The following is a 24,177-nucleotide window of genomic DNA, read 5'->3' as shown; positions in this document are numbered from 1 at the left end:
TACCTGAGCATCATTAATAAGCCGTAAACTTGTATGTTTTTTTTCTTGATTTCTTGCTCCGGGAGAAGTTATTTATTCACTCTTCCCTCGTCTCTGTTCTTCCTTCATTTCCTCTCTCGTCAGTTTTTTTTTTTTTATGCCTATTCCTGGTTTCTCTTTACCTGTTTCTCTTCTTCTACTACTGCACATACTGTAGAGAGCTTTTAAGTGCGGCTTGGAAGACGAACGCACGTGTGCAGAATAAAGGATAGCATGGAAACTATCAAACGGTTTGCAATTTGGAAGTGAAGGAAGGGAGCGAGTGTGTCTGCTTCATACCAGCAAGGCTTCTGGGAAAGGAAGCCAGCAATCAGACTGCACCCTGGGCCATAAAACCCCCACAATGCACTGCCTCTTGCTTCTAACTCCTCTAAGACATGGGGAAAAGGCAATTAAAGCGTTTATAGGCTTCGCCCCCTAGATTTGCAGCCAGCAATTAAAAATCATTACTAATCAAATAAAAATAAAAGTAGCTCAAACTACAATTCGGCCAGGGCATCGATTGGATTTATGCTACTGCGAAAGAGCTCATAAAGACTGGTAGGACTTAATGTTACATTCTTTACAAAAATGTGAGAAAAAGGTTAAAATTTAATGGCAGGCAGAGTGAAATGAATATAAAGCCAGCTTATAAAATCCCAACGAGGCAACTTTTCTCATTTTCCTTTTTTCCCTATCACACTACAATTCTCTTAAGCTAAACCCAGTAAATTTTATGTGTCTATAGAAATTGTGAAAAACTGGGACACACTGGTGGTTTCCAGGGTGTAGGGAGATTTAGAGGGTTGGCAGGCAGCCAATGAGAGCTCCCGGATCAATCGTGGCGTTGATGCATGCGAAGGCTTGTGGGTGTTAACAACGGAGAGCCATGGTGGTCAGAAATCACCCTGACTGACACTTTGACACTGGGTGGGCAAGCACCACAAATAGAAATGTCAGCCATCTCCATGGCTGGGGTTTTACAATGGCAGCAGTGTGGCACACCTTAACATGGTACCCTGAACACAGTGCTACACTCTGGGGTTACAAAGTAGCACTGCATCTCGGTGACTTGGTGACAGGTGATGGAAGAGGTGTTTTTTATAGAAGCTGGTGAAGTGCTTCCAAAGGAAACCCTTTTAGTTTGAAGTAAATCTCAAGTTTCTTCAAACTAACTCTAAAGTTACTTCAAAATAAAGAAAAGGACTAAAGGAAACATACCTCTAGATCTTTCATGAGTCAGTTCTTACTGGTAGACTAGGAAACGCTATTCTGAATGCAGAAATCAACTGTGCACTGCAGATATTTAAAAGCCAACAGGATAACACTGAGGATGATGATTGATACACTCATACACACACACACACACACACACACACACACACAAATACTGTATAAGTCTGTAGACTGACCGTGACCAGGCAGACCCATGCTGCTCGCCAGCTGGTAGAGCCGTTGTTGTTGCTCCTCGTAGGACCCTTGCTCGCTGAGCGCTGACATCATGCGCCTGTAGTGCTCCTCAGGGCTCATGTGGCCGTGGCTGCCGCCTGCCTCCACCACCGGGCTCTGGGAGTTCTCTGGAGAGAAGAGGGAGACATTTATATTATGACCGTATCCGTCAATATACAACTCATCAGGAGATAAATACTACCTTGAAAATGCAAGCTGTAAAACCTCCATTAAGACATTAACTTGCTATTAATTTAGTAATAATTATCTTGTGTATTCATACACATTCATCTCCATGTCAGTCATGATTGTGAGGAATTTGCCTCAAGCACATACTCACATCAAATTGTAGTTCAATACCCAAAATCACATTTCAGTCCAACAGAAGGCTTACTGCAGCTTAGGAACCAGTCTGTTAACTTCAGAACGTTGTGTATCCTAAACACCAGAATTTCATTTGAGTAATTTTGAGCAATTTGAAGGGAGTGAATTTTCTGTCACATTCTGTGATTTTGGCTGATAAGACAGGTGTACTTTTAGAATACAAATCATTCCTTATGCGGGCGCCCGGTTAGCTCTGTGGGTAGAGCTGGCAACCCATGTACTGACATACTCTCTGACATACAAGCTTCATGAAATATCAGCCACAAAACATGCTTGTACACAGATCATTCATAAAGAAGACAGCACTGATGGATGGGATACCTCTTTGAATGAAGCTACATGCATACAACCATGCATTGTTAATGGTCTGAGCCTGACCTCAGCATGAACTCAGTAGGGTTGTTTTACTTTACTGTATTTTGACTGTTTTTAATGAAAAAAACACAACCAAAAGAATTTTAAAAAAGAAGAAAAAGAGTTTTTTCCACCGTGTGTGTATATGTGTGTATTACTGCTGTGCTGTGTTTAAGGTGTTGTGAAGACGATGTGGTGTATGATATCTATCTAGCTGTCAGTCCCCACACTTAATCTCTCTCTCTGACCTCCCTCCTCCCTCTCTCTGTCAATAGTAACATGATCTAAGGTAAGGGTGGTGGGGGATATGGGGAGGTGGTTAGGGAGTTAGAAGAGGGAGAAAGAGGATGATGGGGAGGAGGGAGAAGCAGAAGAAAGCAGGGGTTATTTTTACCACCCTCCTTCTTATTGAAACCTGAGCCTGGCCCCGGGCAGGCGAGCAGGAGTGGCGCTGAGGAGCGGAGGTGGGGTGGAGGTGGTAGTGGGGGGAGGAAGCGAGCACGCAAGCATCTCTGTCTCCACCGCCAAGCTCCAGCTAATCCACCCAAGGTCCTCAAGAGTATGTGAGTTTGTGTGTATGTGTGTGTGCGCAACTAGTCTGTGCCTGTCTAAAGTTTTCTCGCTCTCTAAACACAGCGGGGGGTGCCGACTTTGCAACAGAAAGAAAAACAGACATCATTTACACAGCGGCATCCAATCTCTCTGGCTCCATCCAAACACTACCTTCTCTTTCTCTCTCTCTGTCCCTCTCTCTCTCAATCCATTTCTCCACCTGCATTAGTCATTAAGGGATAGTGTCTGTCGCCAAACGTAAAGGCACGAAGATGTAACACACACAGAAACACACATACAGGTGCAGAGTCAGGGCTTGGGTGTGGACAGAGCTCAAGGTTAAGACACAGGATCAGCAGTGTTTTGAAATGGCTTAAATGCACTTCTCTGAACAGCAGGCTGCACACACACATACTCACACAAAGAGTCTACTTTATCTGTCTCCCTTATGCAAATATACAGCAAAAGAAGAATATATGCAAGGCGTATACAGAGGTTGTTTGCTTTAAAAGCCAAAAACCTAACCACACAGAGCACAGCATCAAAATAAAAACACATGAGCTCCATTCGCTTTAAAAGGAAGCCAAGCCTGAGTACACAAACAGACACACATACACACACTACCACACATCCACAAAAACCCATGCATCTTTCAGAAGCTGTGATGTGTCCAAGTAAGACTATAATGGCCAGGAATGACTACAGAGAAAAGAGGCTCCAGGCAGGGCTTCTGTCTGTCAAAGGTCACCCAGAGGGCAAAGGTCAATACCAGGTTCCTGCTGAGCCCTACAATCAATCTGACATCCAAATGCACTTACATAAACACGCACCGATCTATTTTTTACCCCTAACCATCATAAAATAACATTTTACTCATATATCAAATAATCAGAGCTATTTGATGTTGTTTGGCTTACACATGCTCCTGGAGTGTGTGTGTGTGTGTGTGTGTGTGTGTGTGTGTGTGTGTGTGTGTGTGTGTGTGTGTGTGTGTGTGTGTGTGTGTGTGTGTGTGTGTGTGTGTGTGTGTGTGTGTGTGTTGTTCAGGTGTCTCCAGAGAAGAGGCTGGATGTGCGGTGAGCTGCCCTTGGTTTTGCGGTTCTGCCTGCTGTATAATGCATCAGACAGGAAGTCTTCCTCGGGAGCCCAGAGGGACAGGCCCAGTGGCTGTGCCGGCTCCACGACAGGCGCCCGGTTTCACGTCGCGTGAAGGAGATATGAATAATAGAGGATGGTGACCGGATTGTAGTGCTACAGAGGGGCATTGTCTTGCCAAAGTGTTCTTTCTCAAGGTCCATTATTTATGGTGTTCTCATGTCATATATAGAGGTAACAGTATATATATTAGGAATGTACAGGGGCTATTATCTAAGATATTATTTAGATATTTTATATATATAGTTTATACTTATATTGTGTGCTGTTTGGAGGAGAGCAAACATAACAACCACCTCTGGTTTCCTGTTAAAGAGGCAGTTCACCCAAATCAGAGATATCATTGATGAGAACTGTTCAAAGTGAGGCCTGCTGATGGATCCGAGTAATGCAGATTGTACAGAAAAGTTTTTCAAATGTCATTTTTCAATATTTAGACCACCACAAATCTGTTCTGGTGCTCAAAAAATCCATCTTATTGTAGTAGCAGCAGAATCTCACAGATAAAACTCAGCAGCACAAACAAAAACAGCAAAACTGTCTTCATGGTCTATGCCATTCAGGGTTAGTGAGAATATACTATGTTTTGGTAATTTGGGCGTACTGACCCTTTACAGACTTCCCCCATTGTGTGTGTGTGTGTGTGTGTGTGTGTGTGTGTGTATATATATATATATATATATATATGCAGCTGTAAGTGTGTGAGAGAGAGGAATGGGTTAATACAGAAATGGCATGGAACTGTCTCTTCAAATATGTGAGAAAGTAAGACTGTGCGTGAGTCTGCGTGCGTGTAATCCCATCACCACAGTAACCTGAACACACTGACCACCAGCAGCTAAACTAATACTGCCTAATTTCTCCCTCTTCTTTACCTGCAGCTTCCATCCTCTGTGTTTCACTTTAACATTCAGTCATCCTGTCTTATTTCCTACAATTTTTACCCGTTTTACTCTCAGTAAATGCACCTCCGAGCACATCTGTAACATCACAACACACAAATACACGGCATGGTCTTACCTTTGGGGGATACGCTACGTGACTTCTTGCTGTCAGAGGGACACTCGCTGCTGCTGTTGGGAGAGAAGCTTCTCCTCTTGCCTAGAAGGTCATCTGTAAATACACACACACAAAGACAGAAAGAGAAGTCACTTAAAAAAAAAAAAAGACCAAAGTAAAAAGCTGTGGTATTGACGCTCTGCTCCATGTCTACCTGTATACATGGCAGCTGCTTTGGAAATGCAGAATTTGAAGGAGAGCGAAAAAAGACCCAAAGAGAAAAAAGTGATAGGTGGAGAGAAAGAGAGAAACAGAGCGAGTGAAGCAAGCCACGGGCGTCTGGAGATGTGCCTGTTCTGTCAAAAATGAGAGGGGGCCTGCACCGCCGTGGATGACAGATCTGCCCGGCTCATTCACGTGTGTGTGTGTGTGTGTGTGCGTGTGTGTGTGTGTTTGTGTATTTGAGGGAGGGAGGAGGGCTCTGTCTCTCTGTGTCTCCTCAAACGTCTCTTTCCAACAGTCTGTCCTCAAGTGTTATCACTGTTCTTCCTCTCGCTCTTCTCTTCTTCCTTTACTTTTTCCAGATGTTGGCACAAAAGCCTCTAACTGAACTAAAGTGCTCGAGAGCCTCTCAGCTGCTCAAGAAACTCCTCTCAGCCTACATTATGTCTATATCATGTTTTTAGTTTTAGTTTTTGTACCTCAACAGCAGCCACTCCCCTCTCTCGTAGCTGTCCTCCCCTCATAAACACACTTCTTGTGTCTACATCTGCTTCCTTCTCTTTCTCCTCTCCTCTAGGTGCATTTGAAACCTTCCTCCCATCAGGAGTTCTCTGTCTTTACTCCCATTAACACCCTCACTGCCTCTTCCTACTCCTCTTCCTCCCTGTTCTCCCCATACCTCCTCCCCTGCCACCAAAGAGAAGCATCTAGTGTACAATTACAGCACCCCCTACTGCCTTCCGCCTCCTCCTCCTCCTCCTCTCCTCCCCTCTCATCCCTCTCTTCCTTCCCACCCAATCGCCTCACCTCCAACCCCCTCAAACACACCTCAAATCAATACGGGCCTAATCAGAGAGGGAGGGGATGCAGAGCACAGCGCACGCAGCGCCGGCAGGAAGGAAAAAGCCGTTTGTCATTGCTCTCTCTCTCTCTCTCTCTCTCTCTCCCCTCCCTTTCTTTCTTTCTCTATTTCTATCTCATGCACCTCTGCTTTTTCTCTAACTCTGTTTCTTCCTCCACACAGACAGCCAACCCACAGCAGCAACTGCTTCCCTTCTTTCTCTTTTTTTCTCACTTTCTTTCTCACCTCTCAGTGCGTATTTTTAGGGATGGGGGAGCATTTTTTTTTCCCTCCCTCAAGGAGAATGGTTCCTCTCTCCCTCTGTCTCTCTTTTTCAACAAAGCAATTTTTCATCATTTGCACAGCATGTGTAAACAGTACGGAGAAACAATGAACAGGAAGGAAGAAAATACAAACAAAACAACATAATTTCGTAGCAATACCCAAGCAAATAACATTTGGCGATTTCTGTCATGTGTCCACTCCTGATATTGTTGTTACCTTAGGAACGGGCAGACAGTCATCAACAGAGGAGTGAAGCTAGAGAGGAGTCTGACCTTTAACCCTTAACCTATCACCCAAACTTATGTTCTTTCTTCTCTATAACAAGACACAGATAGACAGGGAGGGGAAAGAGACAGAAAGAGATTTAGACAGGACTCAGAGGATTTTGTTGGGCTGCCAAAGGAGCCCTGGTGTTGATGAGAGGGCGAGCGAGCCAACGAGAAAGGGAGAGAGAGGGAGAGGGAGGAGGTCCACTAATGATCCAGTGTTTGATGTTGCCTCTCAGGTCCTGAGGAGATCCACTCCCTATACCATCCTAAAGAGACAGAGAAGGGAGGGGGGAGCACTAATGGACAACTCGCGCACACACACACACACACACACACACACACACACACACACACACACACACACACACACACACACGCTGAATGTCTTTCACAATTTCTACTTTTTCTTCCACTTCTTTTATTATCACTCATTTGGTTTTTCTTCTCATTTTCAAATCACGTTCAGTGCATTTCTTTCACTGGTCTTTTTTTTCTGTTAAAAAAAAAATCCGATTGGAATATTAACAAAGAGAGAGAGAGAGAACCCCCACTTCCACCAAACACACACACACACACACACACACACACACACACACGCACACACGCTTACACCCACACCCAGAGCCTCTCATGATCAAACACACACACTTGAGTCGTCTCTTGAGCCGACCTCACTCAAGACACTGTGTCTCCTGAGCGAGTGCCCGAGGGCCAGAGATTTGAGGGCGGAAAGCTTTTAAAGCCAATTAAATGGGGCTTCTTAGAGCACCGGCGCTCCCTTTTAATGCCCAACCCTGAGTTCTTGCTAGCGTCTATGCTAACCCTTTTACTCCCACTAACCCCGCTTACAGTCAAGTTTGCTACCCCGGGCATTTCCCATCACCTGCTTGTTAATATGGCTGAAGAATTAGTGGTTATGGAGTCAAGAGTTTTATTTCAGCTTCAAGGCTGTGATTTTAACCATCAAAAGAGTGCAATATAGAGAAGTGTATATAGCACAAGCTGCTATGATATAGCCCCCTGGTTTTTTTTTTTGCCATTCTCGGTCAGCAGTCTGCAGGCTAACTTTTTTTTTCCTAAGAAGTTGACCTAAACACACACTATTCTAGCCTCTGACTCAGTTCCTCCTTGCTAGTTAACCTCCTCCTTATGTGCTGCTCCTCCCACTGAGAGAAAAGAGGGATGAAAACCATGGGACAGATAGAGAAAGAGGAAACAGCAGGACCAAAACCACTTCTCTTTCATGTGACACCACCAGGGCGAACCATCAGGCAGGGAAGCATTCCTCTTTCTTTCTTACTCTCTGATTTCCTCTCCTCCCTCAAACTTTAGTCCTCTTCCTCCCCTCTCTCCATCCCATGGAGCGTGGTGACAGCTCAGACAGCCAGACTCCTTAATTCCTCTCTTACTCCGTTAATCTGTCATCTTTATCAGGCCGGGGAGGGGGGGCTGTGCGGAGAAAAGGGGGGGAGTGACAGGCGGGGACGTGGGGTGGGCCGCCAGCCGCAGCCCCCCGATCAATCTCCACATTACAGCTGACAGAATGGTGCTAATAACTTATTGATCCCCCCACCGTGTGCCGGGGCCTCCGCCGGCCCTGAAAGCCCTGCCATTGATTGGCTTACAGGCCGATGCAGCTGGGAGAGGGAAGGGAGGAAGGGGGAGGGTGATGGAGATGGGGAGAGAGGCGCTTCTGCTCACGCTGAGGGGAGGATGCGCCACTGCCATCACATGCACATGTACACACACAGTAACAGTGCTCCACTGTTTGTCATGTCCTATGTCTTTTCATCAGGAAGAGAGGAATTAAGAGAGGTGAAGAGAGAAGAACACAACTAAAGAAGTCACGGGAAGAGAAGACTGTGTAGTCAACTGACTAAAATATGGCTGACCTTAAAGTGAAAGTCTGTGACATTGTCATATAAATAAATGTCCCTTTTGCAACTCAATATAGTTATGTAACACAATAAAAACTAAACCTGCGGGCTATTTATGCAAGCTTTTGTTTTTGTCGTTTTAAAGGCCTTCTGTTGGTTCCTTCCTGTAGAAATCGTCTGGTGCACAGGTGGTGATGTTTCCACAAGAACTGATGTTTCCAGCAGCAGTGGCTGGTTTGTTTAGAGTCCTGGTCTGTGACAGATAGCTACTTAAAAAAGTTTTAATATTGCTAATTACTTTGTCTTAATTAAAATGGGATTTAATTATTCTCTGATAAAAGATTTATTTCTGGTCATAACTTACACCTCATAATGAAATCTTGCCAATAAGGAAATTCAAAATAATAAAAATATATATATGTTTTTAATCAGCTGCTGTCCTCTGCCATTCTTAAATGCACTGCTTTCTTTGTCTAATATTTCCATGTCAACCCAGCATTCATGTGTCTTCTTCCACTTCCACTGTAACTTTTAAGTATGCAAATTAATATTCTTATCAATACAAGGCTCAAGTCACAGGTTATGAAAGGCTATTAAAGTTATAATGCAAGTTCACAAGTTTGCTATCTGATGTCAGTACTGAGAATGTAACAATACATTATGTTAATTTTGATAAGAGTGTACCTGACACATCTAAATTGTCAAATGAAATCCAAAGAAAACCACAAATATAAAGTATCGCTAGTACTGCTAAACACTAAAAATGGCACAGACACACACAAAAGGACTTGAAACTTCCGCTTGGTCCAGTGTCCACACTTCTTTTGGAAGAAATGAAATATAATATTCATAGGTATGTTTTCATTAGTGTATAATCACCTGAAAATATGCCTTTTAAATGAGCCTTTTACATCTACAGACGCCATGGGTCCCTTTCCGTAGAGGCTGCCATGTTGAACCACCATGTTTCTACAGCAGCCCAGAACGGACAAACAAAACACTGGCTGCAGATAGAACCATTCACACATTTCATGGCCACTGTAGTTTCTCCTTCGTGCTTGGAAGGGGAGGGTAAAGCAAGGAAGATGCAATCTGCAACTTTACACACTGGACTTTAAGGGCTTATTCTCTATATTTTTTTTTTTTTTTTGTCACCAGTGAATTTCATCTCTTGACAGATGCATTAGCATGTTTTTTATTTTTTTTATTTTTATGAACAATAACACAGAAGCCATTTTGTTATGGCCACCCAATTACATTCCTATTAAGCAGAAGGTTTAAAAAACAACCCCTATTTCCCCTTTTGCTTCTGTATGACAGAGCTAATACCATCAGAAATCCTTGAGTGTTTACTTTTGTTTAAAAGTGCATTTATGTGCTAATCATGTAATAACTAGCTGGTAATACTTTAAAAGCAATTCTCACCACATCAGTTTGAAAAAAAGGTCTTGCACAAACACGCTTGGCTGTAGATTCACACGCAAGCAAACATCTAAAACCAGGCATTTAAAACCACACACAGAAAGGTGCACACACTCAAACACACACACACACACACACACACACACAAAAATGTGCTCAAGCCCCAAACCACTGCTACAACCCCCAACCACACACACACCGACAGGCTGTAACTGCCTCTGGGAGACTGAGTGCAGGGAGCAGAGGAGAGAGAGAGTGGCGGTCCAAAAACACCTTATCTGCCTGTTTGAGTCTCCGGTCTGACCGCAGAGCCACGGTTTACAGTCTCCACAGGCAGCCAGACTCTCAGCGTCGGCGCCCCTGCTCTCCCCCTCCCTCCTCCTTCCCCTCCACCTCTCACAGAGCCTCCGAATAGCCAGCGGCTGGGGAGCGAGCAAGCGACTGAGGGAGGGAGTGGAGAAGAGAAGGAGGGAGGCAGCCCTCCTGTCTGTCCCTCAGATTTAATTAACGGCCCACTCCGGCGCATAGACGACCCGGCAAGCCTGCTTCCCTTTCCTCCTGACCCACACACACACAAACACACACAGCCGGCCGCCGCCATAGCTGCCGCCTGCCCTCCCCTGATACCACCACCGCACTCATTCATCTCTCTTTCCTCTGTCTCTTTATTTCCAAATGTTTCTTCCATCACTGCATCTCCGTCTCTCTCTCTCTGTTGCAGCCTTTCCTTAATTTCTCTCATGTCTAACTCCCTGTCTCTCCCTCTCTTTTGGAGGATAAGTCAAATAAGCAGAGCTGACTGACAGAGTAAATGCAATATCATAGACAGAGAGCTGTGTTAACCGTCTCATCCATCTCTAACTCAAATAATCCACCGCTTTAAACCTTTGTACACCCACCTATGTATTTGGACACAAATTTGAACCTGTGTTGATTTTGCGTGGGCATGCATCTGTATAACTATGTGTCATTTGTGTGTAATAGTGTGTTTGTGAACGTGTGTGCATCTAATTTCACTGGCAGACAGAATTAGAGCCGGTGGCTGATCGGATTGGACTTGTTTACAGACACGGAGCGAGCTGCTTAGGCAGCCTGTTAAATCTCCCTTTAATGGTCAAACGTACAGATTTTAGGACCTTGGACCCCCCTCTGGCTTTGCCCACACTGTGCTCACCCCTTCCTCCATCAACCAACACCCACCCACCTTTATCCCCTTGTGTCCTCCTCCATTAAGATAACTACTCAGGGCTCTGATTTCTCCATTAAGTTTAGCAGCTGATTAGGCTGGTATTTGGGCGGAAATCCGTCCCAAACCGGGGTTTAAGACACTGGCTGGGCTGGCTGTTGAGCAGTCTAATACCCTCCACCTTCCACCCACCCTGGCTGATATCACGGGCACCGTATGGACAATTAATCTGGCAGACAGAGGAGATGAGCACACAGAGAGAGGGTATGGAGGTGTTGAGTGTGGGTTGATTATGGCACTCGCTGTGCCTCTGGCTAATGGTATAAGAAGGGACAGGGTCAAACCGTGGAGCAAAGGTATGATCTCTACTGTTAAAAAGCCAACTCATTCGTTAATTATGGGTAAATGTCTTTATTTGGATTTGCTGATGGAATGTATTTAATTCAGCTAATTCTTTTGTCATTATCAAAATTTTAGACAACTGTTTTTCCTGGAGGCACAGGTCAGCATAAAAAAATGTATTATAATAGTCTACATTGATAGTATTTACTATAATTCGTACTAAACTGACTTCAATGTGGGAGAGCACTGAGAAAAGACAACCTTACAAACATTCGAATAAATAATATAAAAGCCTGCTACAACAGTGAAACTTTATGTAAAATCACAACAATCACCACAATAAAGGTTGAGACAGAGTTCAGAGTCATCAACAAGCCTCAGGACCTGAGTGTGACTTGCTTAACGCTTTAAAACAGTTGAAAGATTTAACATTTTTAATATGCAAAAATATAATAATGTGTTGACAATGCAAAGTTTGGGTTTCTGATGATGCATTGTTGTCTTTAATCATAACTTGTTGGGATACAGAACACTATACAATCATGTGTCACGAAAATGAGTACGACTAACCAACAAACATCCAGTATAGTAGGTTGATCGCTGAATACTGATATCTACAGAGGTTGTTTTACAACCATATGTCTTTGATGGCTGCACATTATCCCCATACAAGCTACTTGACAAATAGCTGTGATTAAATGTTGTCTGTGTTCTGTCTGTAAGCTGTAAGAAAAAGCTCTTAGCACACGCACACCATGGTTTCTCTGCTCACATGAAACTGGATTAATGGCAAACAAAGCTATTTATTCAGAGGTAATTTAAAACAGGGGGTTTAACAAAAATCCTGGAGTGCGGCAGAGAATGTGGGAAGAACATTAAGTAATCAACTTGAGAGCGACCTTCAGGAATGAGTAATAAGCTTACGTTAAATTCCCCCAATCACACAAATTAGGGTAAATTAAATGGGTGATGGAACGTTTACATATGTTACAGGAGATATATCAGGGCATATATCATCAGCCTGGATGCTAAGGAAGAAAGAAACAAAGAGATGAAAAAGGAAAGAGAAAAGGGGAATACATCCTGACAAACCTTTAAACACACACACACACACACACACACACACACACACACACACACACACACACACACACACACACACACACATACATACACACACAGAGAGCATCACTGGGGGTCCTACCTGTGTGTCCAGTGCTGGAGTTGTGGTCAGAGGCTGACTGGCCCTCGGGCATGCCGTGCTGTCTGGTGTGGTGCAGGTTGGAGATGATTGTAGAGAGGTCACTGTCACGACTGTAATACACAGACACACACACACACACACACACACACACACACAGGAAAGAGAGGATAAACACATTTAAAAGCAGCCCCAAACAAACTTAACTCCACAACGCAATCCAAACCAGTACTGTATGGGATAAAGCGGCAGCGCATAAATTCATACTATTTCACACACTGCTTACCATAGAAATCCTCCATCCAGACAGCACTATCCCCTCTAAAATGCATACCTCCACACAGACTCAGCAGCTACAAGTGGCTGTCCTGTCAACTGGCTCTTAGCTCTGAGGTGTGTAATACACTCTGACAGACTACCGCATCCAGCACTTTTGGGTCTCATCCCTACTCATCTTCCACACTAAGATGCATTAACGAACATATTCACAACTCATAAGTAGTTTAGCAGCTTAAAACCTGATTATGGCTCTTTTTAAATTCAGGTCGCCACCAGCTGTTTTACACAAATATGGCGATTGAAAAATGAACGAAGACAGATGACTAATATTTGAGATTGAAAAAAAATACTTTTTAACTAATTACTTACTTATAAGGTATGTAATTTTTAAAAGACAACACAATGGATCTGTGGTATATGACACTGGCTATTAAAAGAAAAGGTCTTCTTTTCTCTTGTCATGCCTATACTTCAACAGGAGGTCCTTCACAACAAAACTGTCCACAAGAGTCTCCTCAAACACCCTGTCCTGCCCTTCAGCAGCCAATGGAAGAGCAGGAGGAGGGTTTACAGATTAGGCCCAGATCTGGTTGGAGCCACTCTGCCCTTCCAAATGCTCCACCAGCCACCTCTCTAACATCCCCACACCAATGGACCCACACAACTGTGTCATGGAGGTATTTCATTTGCAATCTGATTACCATCCTGATCGCATTAAATGGCATAATGATGGGAAATAGGCGCTTCGAGTTTGAGGGGAGTGTAGCAGCCGTGCAGTACGAGAGTAGTCACAGAGTAATGGTAAACAGCTTGTGTGGTGGGAGAGGTGCAGGGTTGCATAGTATAAATCTTGTAGCTTACAGTCTAAATATCATTTACCATTAAAGGACTGTGACATATATGCTACAAGGAAGGTTCCAAAGCCCAAAAGAAGAGGAGCATTTACTATCATTTTATCCACAAAATAAGCCTGAAAACATGTAGTATTTAGACATGTCAGTTTGATGGTATCGGCATCCTCTCGTGTCAGCAGGAATCTCGTTTATAGGCTTAACTGGTAACTTTATTGAAAGCAGAATCATCTATGAAGGGGGTCTGGTATGACACAGCAAGCACAGTTTATGGGACAGAAGCGGTGAATGGTTCTTAGCTGCCACCACTATGACGAGGCCACACTGTTTGCGGCTGCTGGATTTGGGTTTTTACAGTCCCATGATTACAGGCTCCTGCTGTAATGTCAGGCTGTCGGTCGCCAAGCTGTTTTCCACACGCTAACAGAAAAGATGAAGGAAAGCGTAGAGGGCCTAATGCTGGCCATCACTGGCTTCACCAGTCACCTTTCAGTCACAGAGAACCAATGAGTCAGAAAACAGTCTCAGACAAAACAGTTACCACTGGTTGCTAAGCGAGGAGACGCTTGATTGGACTGTGACTGCAAACTTTTTAGACTAATGATAGACTACTTTTTCAGAGTGTAACTTGCTAAAATTAGTAGCTATCTGTGTCTGAGAGCTCAATGGTTTCCTTCTAAAAGAAAATTAGATGCAGGGAAGGTTTTTTTAATTGTGCTTAAAGTCATAATAATGTATCTGCGTCACCCAGTGACTCCAACAAAACACACATTACACACACTGCAGTTACACACTCCACTGTGAGAAACTGCAGCCAAATCCATCAATCAACTGGCTGCGTTATAACACCGCCCTCTGTCCATCATTTAAAGTGATCATGATAATGCCATCCTGAACTTCTCAGAGAGGTGATGGGGTTATTATCCTGTGGCGAAGTGGCCGCTCTAAGCCATGAACGGCAAGGACATTGTTAGTGGGGTAATTAGCGCACTTTTCCTGAGCTGTCCCGCCTCGGCTTGGGCTAATGAGGGCCTAGCCCTATCCCCACCCACCTCTGCCCTCCCCTCGACCCCCCTCCCCCTCTCTTTCTCTGGGTGGAGGCAAGGTCATACTCAAGCCCTGGACAATGAAGAGGGGGGTGGGGATGGTGTTTAAAACCCAGTCACCTGAGTCAGCGCTCCCTAAGGAGCTCCTAAGGCTGGGGTTAGCTGGGAAGGACGGGGGCCTCAGAGACGATTGGGAGGGGGGTGGGGGTGTGGGCTGGGGGGTCTGATAGCTAAGAAGGACATGAGCTGCCTTCTTATCACCCAGGTGCATGCCGGAGACAATCATCTCATCCTCAGCTCATCCCCAAACTGGTCAATAGTCATCCCCGGCCACAGGACAGACAGACTGACCCAGACACTGGGATAACTAATATGAGTTAATACTCAAAGCCTATTAAGGTTACTACTGATATCCAACATTACTGATACCGCAAATTGTGTATAAGTAATCAAGCTAATATATTGTGAAAAGTTAGAAAATGTTCCTGATTTAGGTCAGGAAATATCTGATCAAATTATTTTCTATACTTTAAACTTTTTGATACTTGATGTTCCAGACATATTTCTGGCAATACCCAGGCAGAATTTCTACTGCGGTTTTCTTTCAATGCTTCTAGTCTATGCATTTTAAATACACTAATCACTTAGCAGATCACTTATCATAGTCCCTACTACTCCAAATGACAATATGTTGAGAATTACTACATTCTCATAGTCATTTAAATTTTTATGCATTTCTGATCCAAGCGTCTCCATAAAAAAGAAATAAAAATGTCATAAAAATGTCCAGTGTTCCTGCAAAAATTGATGTCTGCCAGATCAGTTGTTGGGGCTCTTTCTTTTGTTAAGAAAAGGCTGTGTTCCCTTCTACCATTACAGTAAACGTTACTGTTCAAAATGTTCAACAACATGAAGAGACTCTTCTCCTGGCACAGGGAGTCACCTCAGTATAAATGCCCAGTAGTGGCCTGCTGTGGCATTGGCACGCGGAGCTGAGGTGGCGGGGCTGGAGGTCACAGTGTGAGCTGGCAGAAGCTGGCGGCCCAGGCACCCTGACGCCATGTCTCACACCACCACTGGGAAAGTGCTGACAGACAGACAGCAGGGATGTGAAGGTGGAGGAGTGGAGGAGGAGAAGAGAGAGCGAGAGCGAGAGAGAGAGAGAGAGAGAGAGAGAGAGAGAGACAGGTCGCAAGCGCTGTGTAACATCTGGTGCTCACAGGTTTATTGTGTGCTCTCCTCTGCTCTCAAGGCAACACACAGCCTACTCCAACCTGCACGGGTGGCCAACAGCAACATTCAAATACTACCAGGCAATATGTAATATTCAACAACAACTGCATAGCATGGACTTGGGCAAAATGCAGAGAAAAAGTGGGAATGAGTTAAGTTTTATCGGATGTTCCACGGGAAAAGTCTTTCATTTAGGAATTACCTATACTTTAGGACACATAAAGCTTTAAAGCAGAAATGTGGATTGGTTCCGTATACATTTTATATTTTGTCTGAATCCTTTGAGCAACGGAAACCCAATTGTCATGCTGCTCACAGTTGGCTCGAAAGGCAACCCGCAACTGGGAACCCTGCAAGCAGAGGGGGTAATGAATAAATACAGAAATAGATACATAAATAAGTAAGAGTAGCCCGGCTTCACTTCTCCTTGTTGTTCCTCTGCTGTACAGGCTGACATGAGGTCGATAAGGCAGCCAAGGGAGGAAAGAAAAGTAAGAGGGAAATAGAATATACGGTAAGTCCGCCATGTTGCATTTAAGGTCTCCTGCACTGAGCCATGGACATGGTGCTGTTTTCACCGGTAATTTCACCTCTGGCTCACACTTTAGGAGCTTTCTCCCTTTTAAATTGTATCCTTTTCCTAATTTATTTTTTTCTAATTCTAGTTTTAAGGAACATTTTGATTGAAAAAGCCAATTATTCATTATATTTACAGGGGGTCGAACTTTCAAAGAGCACACTGTTGTACTGCATGAGAGGCCAAAGCTCTTATTATCTTCAGCTGATGTCAACATACTGTATGACAGCACATGAATAGTAAACACTGTGTTCTTTACATGTGGAAATGATGAACCTCACGCTTCAAGCCAATGCCAAATCTGAGACTAAATCGCTGGAACACTGTTGACCATCTTTTTGTTGATCCTGTGTTTTGACAGGGAGTTGATAGACAAAATACTGCTCCATGTGAAAACAATGAGTGTCTTGCTGCTAGCCAACGCCCAATCAACTACTAAATTGCTGTGACTCTGTCGCCATGGTAAACACATTGTAAACAAGGCCAAAAATTCTTGAAGCGGAAAGCTCCTCTAGAAAGCTATAAAACCTCCAAGCTCACTAATTAGTGCTTTAGGGGAGAGCCATTTCCAGTAATTTCACACTGTCCGTGACCTCTTACTGGCATAAGGCAATGACACAGTTGTTCAATAAAGCCAGAGGACAAAATGTCAAATGCAATAGACATACAGTAGCTAACTCAGCATCAGTGTCTTTCACTCTCTGTGGTTATGAGACAGATTGAATACAGCATCTCCATTAACAAATATGAGCCATGCTGCTCCATGAAAAGATCCATTCTCATACAAAGATGTGGGCTGTAAAGGGAACATTGAGATAGTAAGTAGTAATATGAGATTCGTACTTATGTTTATGTACTTGAGCATCCTCTGTTTGCTTCTAATTTCATTAATCAGCCTCTTATCAACTTGAACCTGCAGCAAACACTACAGCAGCTCCGGCGTTTTCTCTCAATGAGCACCAAAGCGCACACTGCCTCAACATTTCACTGGGGTAAAAAACACAGTCAAGCAGACGGCAACAGTTCAAGGCTGTAATCAGGTCTATCGAAATCACGCCCTCAATGACTTATGCTAGAACCTTGCAGCTGAAGACAGAAATACTGGTACAAAACCAATTAGATGCTGATGATGTTAGAGGGTTATGTTTAATTCAGTATGTTGCTCATCTCAATCAGCTTTACTCCCTGGTGATTGGATGAGCACAGGACGAGATGGCTCTTGTATGAGGAGACCTAGTGTTAGCCCCGGACACTCTGACTATGTTGAACAAAAACCTCCCTCTTCCTACTTAATCTAGTCTGCACTGATACATATAACAAATATATATTTTTTGTCTTTTTGTAGATGGAAGCATTTGCATATGTAAGTGATCAAGTAGCAAATAGCCTCATGTCTGATTGAAAAACTGAGAACCTGCTTTTGTTTGTTATGGTGAACATTAATAATGGGTATGGTGAATTTTTTTTTCTTCTACAGGGCACAGGCTGAAAGGCAGACGTCAGCGGGTGTAACTTATAAAATCCACGGTGGTTGCCGGGTAATTACCCAGACTCTCAGTCAGCACTTTTCAATCAAAGCCTTGTTATCTACGGCCAACTGAAACAAACGCTAAGGTAGGCTTTGTTTTGCCCTTGAGTAAGACACTAAAATAAGTTACCGCCATCAAATATTTAGTCCCTGAGATGAAATCCATAAATCAGTGTTAACGAATCCAAGTCAGATACAAACAATCTGCAGCACTGATACCGAGGTGATAACAAAACTAGGTTTTATTTCCACATTTCACTTCCTGAGTGGTTCACAGGAGCCACACGAGACTTTAGTTCTGATACCCCAAGGAGCTTCCGTACACACCTTATTGTGATAATGATTATTTGGTCGGCTCCGTGGCTTGGCTGCACTTCAGTCTGTAGATGCTATGTGCTTATTCAGCAGGACGAGCTCAGATCTATGGAGCACCAAGTAAGCTAATTGTCTGTAAAGCAGGGAACTATTAATCTGGTTAAAAGAAGGTTGACCTGTTTATAATGAACCTGAGAAGCCGTCCGGATGAGAATGAAAGCAACACTTGTTGACACTGACAAGCAAATCCTCTTATTGCACAGAAGACAGCCACTTTAACTAACCAAACAATCTACTCTTTAATTTTACAGAAATTTAAATAATATATAATTAACTATACACTGAAAAACAAGAATGGAGTGGAAAATCAGTCTAAAGTATATCCTAATGTAATGCTCCCTCTGGTTAATTTGCTGCATGAGACATTATGTTAGGATAAAAAAAATTGGATAATTGACACATGCTGCTTGGATGTGTCCATGTAGATTCAAGTTACAGTAGGCAGGTTGCAGCAATCAAGTGGGTGTGACACGGTGCTGCCGCCAGCCTTGATGATGTGTGGATGAGACAGCACAGATACATCACACATGTATACAGAGGCCCTGTATTTTTCACATCCATTGGCCAAATCCAATTTGTTAAGACCCTTCTACGACTCACTTACGAAGCTGCGGTCAATGGAAATCACATTTCCGTGATTGGACATCCCATTATCCCGTTCGTCCAGACCCGCACTGGGGGGATAAAGCAGGGCTGAGACGGATGCCCAGGACAGACCGGAGCTGCGGCTCCAGCGAGTCCGTCGCCTTTCAAAGGGTAAAAGCCTGACATATTAGTCATAAGTGTTCTTTAAATTCATTATCATCTTAACACGCCAGCGGCACAAGTGTCGGGGGAGGGGAAGCCCTCTTAAATGAGGTTAGTGGATCCATTTAAAGCTTCACAGTTGCTGTGCTGTCCGCCGTGTCACACGCAAGTCTCAAGACATGAAAAACATCCCCTCCTGTAATGAGGTTGCACAAGCTGCTTATAATGCAGCTGGGGATTTTCAGAGGTTAATCAATGAACGGCTTCTGCATTATATCTGTCCATAGCCTGTCTGATTTCTGAATCATACAAATCTGTATATGTTCACATCACGTAATCGCAAATCCATGTGACGTTTATTTTAGATTCAAAATGTACTGATTTCTGTCATTTCACATGCATCAAAGTACTGATTGTTAAAGTATATATTTAAAATTAAAATCCTATTTTTTTTAGTTTATGTTGCTGTGGTGACCGTAACCCCACATGTGTGTTTGCATGTTTGAAGATGTGAACATGATTAATCGCTTGAATCCAAACAGGCTTTTAGTAAATGCAGTCCACATTTTTATGACAAAACCAGTCTAATGTGTATACAACACACTGAGCACTCTTCTCCATCCATTATTGTGGAAATTTTCAGTTTTGACAATTTGTCAGACAGCCATTAACTGATTCACACTAAACTATGACATGTTTGATTTCACTAATAAACCACTGACTTTCTGAAAACATTTAAGCTGTATTCCTAATATATACCACTTGTGGTATTATTATTATTATTATTATGGTTTGATGCCAACCCTAAGAAATAACAACAGCAATACTGAAAATATTCCTGTAAAGTAGATGGCTTTCCTCTTGCTTTGATTAAAATAACAACTATAGTGTGACTACAGTGTGAAGGAAGAGGATCCAGAGACTGACTGTGTATAGATACATGCTGGACTCCGCATTCAATATGATACTGAGGCTCTGTATTTCATAACTATGTCAAAACGTTCTTCACACTTAACCTGAATGTGAATGTTTTGTATGAAACGCTCTACGATCAAGCTCCCAAGCACAGCACAGGATGGGATGAAGCAGTGCGGTGACTCAGGTGACTCAGTCTTTCAATATCAAGTCAAGACAGATACACTGAGACTTGGCAGGAGCAACAAAATGCAAACCAACAAACCAATTAACACTTTCAAAGCACATCCATCCATTAGACTTCCGTAAGCAAAAGCCATGAGTATATTTTTGAAACACAGTTCTTTTGTCTGTTCGTCACAAAATGTGCCTTTAACACCTCAAAATTATCCTGAAATCACTTTTGATGGAAATACTACACACACGTCTGAGGTGCCACTTTTTTAAAAATAATGTTCTCCCGAAGAGAAGCAAACAAAACAGAGGACGTATTACTGTTAATTATTTTTAACAAAAGAAACACCTCAGAGGTTAGCATGACATTTTCTTCCTGCAGTGACTTCACTACACATCCTATGCATTTTCAGGTGCAATAAAAGCAATTACACGCACACAGAAAAAGGAAAGACAATGTAAGAAGTAAAGAAAGAGCTAAAAGGTCTGGGATATTAACTGGTATCTAACATGCTTGAACTAGATTTAAGCCATGGCTATAGAAGTCATAGGTGTCTCACCTCTTTCTCATGATACTGTAATGCAACTCGTCCTCCTGCTTGATGTGGGCATGATCCCCACTGGCCCGCTCACTGCCTTCACTGTCGTCACTGCTGAAGATGGAGGCCAGCTCCTTCTTGGGCACCCGGTTGGGAGGCAGGGGGATGGTACGTTTCTCAGCCAAGCGCCCACGGTTCTGCACAACAAGGCACAAAGTAAAAAGGAGACACTTTAGCAACAGAATTCATACTAGGTTGTCAAATTGTTGAATGTGTGTCTCAATCTGCATCATTGTTATAATACGCTGCATTCTCTCTGCAAATGCACATACACGGTGAATTAAGACTCCAATGTAAAGGTATCTTAGCTTTATTTTGCAGTATTGACTAGTATTGAGATTTGATAAAAAAAATCTATATATCCACACATATCGAGTCAGATGTTAACACCTAACACTATCTGTTAAGAAGAAATATACGTAAACACTATGACAGACGGTCCTTGGGATCATCTGACAGGGCTGTGTGGGTACATGAGACAAAAAAACAGTTTGGACCCACTGCATTAAATCATTGAACACCAAATTTTGTTTTAGACATCAGAACCTACAATCAAGCTTCCAGAAAAAAAAAAACAGTTCAACTGCAACGATAGAAACATCAGTGTAGCTGTCACCCATGAGCTACACTGAAACCACTGAACATAATCTGTAAGACTGACAGCCAGATATCATAAAGTCGTGCACTCTTTGTGAATAAATTATAAAGGAATAATGAACAAATCCTCAAATACTCTCTGTTCAGTCAACTGGGTACGTCTGCAGTAATGGAGTAACATCCTTTTGAAATAAGTGGGGTTTTCTTTCCTAGTACCAAACACAGAAGTCACGTTTACTATACTTTTCTACTCTTAAACCAAACTGATAGGGAGAAAAGTTGGTGGGTTAACTGAAGTGTTTATTTTGCTCCAAAGCTGCTGGAGTAAGCGGAGAAAAGAAGGGATAAAAAGGAGATTGTGGCCCTAGGGGCATTAGGAAGTGAAGCTGGGCGACCTTTAATGTGACCTGAAGAGGTCACTGCAGATTAACATGGTCCTATCACATAGAGAAGGAGGGGGGGAGGAGTAGAGATGGGAGGGGAGAGAGAGAGATGGAGAGAGTAGAAAAGACTGAGCCGGGGGAGGAAATTGGAGAAGAGCAAGGGAAGGGTAGGCTGAGGAGAAAAGTTAACAGGGGAGAGAGGGAGAGCGGATGTGGGTTTGTACAGGAGAGAGAAAAGGTGAGAGAAAATACAGAAATGAAAGAGAATGTGGGGAGTCAAAACATGAGAGAGAGAAAGCTCCACAGAAGTAAGGTCTGTCCGGTGTGGAGTGGACTTGGATTTGAAACTATATCCCCCCCCCGCTCTCTCTCTGTGCCTACATCTCTGCTCTTACTCCCGGACGCCTTCAAGCCCTCCAGCTATCCCTTCCACCACATGCAACCCCGCTCTCCACCACTCCTCCCCTTGCTCCTTCCATCCCAGGAGGTGCAGCAGCATGAGTGGCAGGCGGGGGCAGGAGGAGGGATTTGGGGGCTCCTAGCCAAGAGGCAAACAGGTGCAGCCCCTCTGGAGTCTCTCAAATGGCAGACATTAAAAAGAGTTGGGGGGGGGAGAGAGACAGAGAAAGATGAAAACATCCCCCAGGATGAGCAGGCCACAGAGTTCTGCACATTTCTCTCCTTTCTCTTTTTTTTTTTTTTTTATCATGCCTTGCCAGAAAAGAGTTTTTTTTCTTCCTTTCTTCTTTCCTGTCGAAGCTTTCTACAAGTTCTGCACAAGCGTTTGAGGACAGTGGATCACTTTCTGATACTTCTGCTACTTCCACACCAGGTCTAGGCTGTGGGAAGTTAGTGCTGGAGCTCCAAAGGGGCAGAAACAAGAGCTAAACATCACGTCAAAACAACAGTTTTCCATGGACGCAACCAGTTACATCTGTCAGACACACACATCTGCTAAATACAAATTCTCAACCTCCAACTCTCTTTACTGCTGTCTTCACATCATCCAGGAAAACACACAACTGCACGTGCGCACTACACTTCACCACCTACACACAAAAGCATGCACACACGCGTGCACACACACACACACACACACACACACACACACGCGTGCACACACACACACACACACACACACACACACACACACACACACCACCTGTTCCTGTTCCTTAGAATTCCCCTCCAAAGCAGGGGATTTTACTTGGAGCATGCCAGCAATATAGCGTATACAGGAATAGTTTGTCTAAGACCAGTCGTGACTGTGGCTGTGTATCTGTGTGTGTGTGTGTGTATGAGCGTGTAGACAACCACCCACATGGCCGTGACATACACAGGCTGACAGCCCCCGTCACTCCCCCCACCCCCCTCCAGCCTCTTCTCTCCTCCCGGAAAGCCCCGATCCTTTCTTTAGTGGCACTGACGCAGAACTGGGGGTGAGCTCCCACTGCTTCCGGCAACACTTCCGCAGCACGGGGGAGGGCTCTCCGAAACAAAACACGGAGCAAAACACACCCCTGGCAGCCCACGTAGGAGCGCTCAAAGGAAGGGCGCCTGAGCGCTCAGGCTCGAATGTGCACGCACAAACACACACGCATGTGCACAGAGCTGAGGCAACCTTACTGTGTGTGGTCAACCTCCTTTTCAGCCATGGAAAAAAGTCTCTCATAAAAGTCCCACTAAAAGCACCTCTATGAATATCACCTCCCACGCTTTTTGTCTGACAGTCAGGCAGCCAAGAAATATATCTGGGCTTCACATTTACACGCAAAAAAAGACACAAATACATACAGATACACACTGACCAACTTCTTACACAATCTAGACAGACAATTAAAATGGTCAGAAACACTCCTCATAAACACATAAATCCCTTCATTCATTCATATTCATACATTCATATAATACATTCATTCTCCAATAGATAGAGTATCCTCTGAGAATAACACTAGAAGTTGAACTTGATAATGGTGAATTATTTCTGTAATTAATTACTGCAAGTTTGATACAGCGACTGAAACACAAAGGGCAAACAGTAGTGCAGGTGATCACTATAGTTACATAACATATTATAAAACAGCCATACTGACTTTTTGCCAGTAACCAAGAGTGTCTTTAGCACCATTCACTTCACTTAATGTTAAAAATGTGTGGAAAGTTCCATAATACAGGTATAGTAACAGCAAGGTTTCTGAAATCTACCATGATTTTCACTAAACATATTATATTTCATAAAATATATTCACATTGCTGCAGTTTGTAAGAGATTTGACATTACACAGTTTATCGTACCCTCTTCATGCTCCACTGTTTA

General features: G+C 43.5%; 1 protein-coding gene across 5 annotated transcripts in view; it reads right to left on the bottom strand.

The window, feature by feature from the left end:
• The window catches only part of samd11 (sterile alpha motif domain containing 11), a 52,223-nt gene that overhangs the window by 15,250 nt on the left and 12,796 nt on the right, over nucleotides 1-24,177 (bottom strand). For all 5 annotated transcript variants that reach the window (XM_051424237.1, XM_051424238.1, XM_051424239.1 and 2 more), the window contains exons 3-6: nucleotides 20,842-21,017; nucleotides 12,560-12,669; nucleotides 4,933-5,025; nucleotides 1,431-1,595 (exon numbers count right to left, since the gene is read on the bottom strand). In XM_051424237.1, coding sequence (XP_051280197.1) covers nucleotides 1,431-1,595; nucleotides 4,933-5,025; nucleotides 12,560-12,669; nucleotides 20,842-21,017 — 544 coding nt within the window. The remainder of the gene's footprint in view (nucleotides 1-1,430; nucleotides 1,596-4,932; nucleotides 5,026-12,559; nucleotides 12,670-20,841; nucleotides 21,018-24,177) is intronic.

This window comes from Dicentrarchus labrax, unplaced genomic scaffold (assembly GCF_905237075.1).
Source record: "Dicentrarchus labrax unplaced genomic scaffold, dlabrax2021, whole genome shotgun sequence".
Lineage (NCBI taxonomy): Eukaryota > Metazoa > Chordata > Actinopteri > Moronidae > Dicentrarchus > Dicentrarchus labrax.
This window is presented reverse-complemented; position numbering and strand designations above follow the sequence as displayed.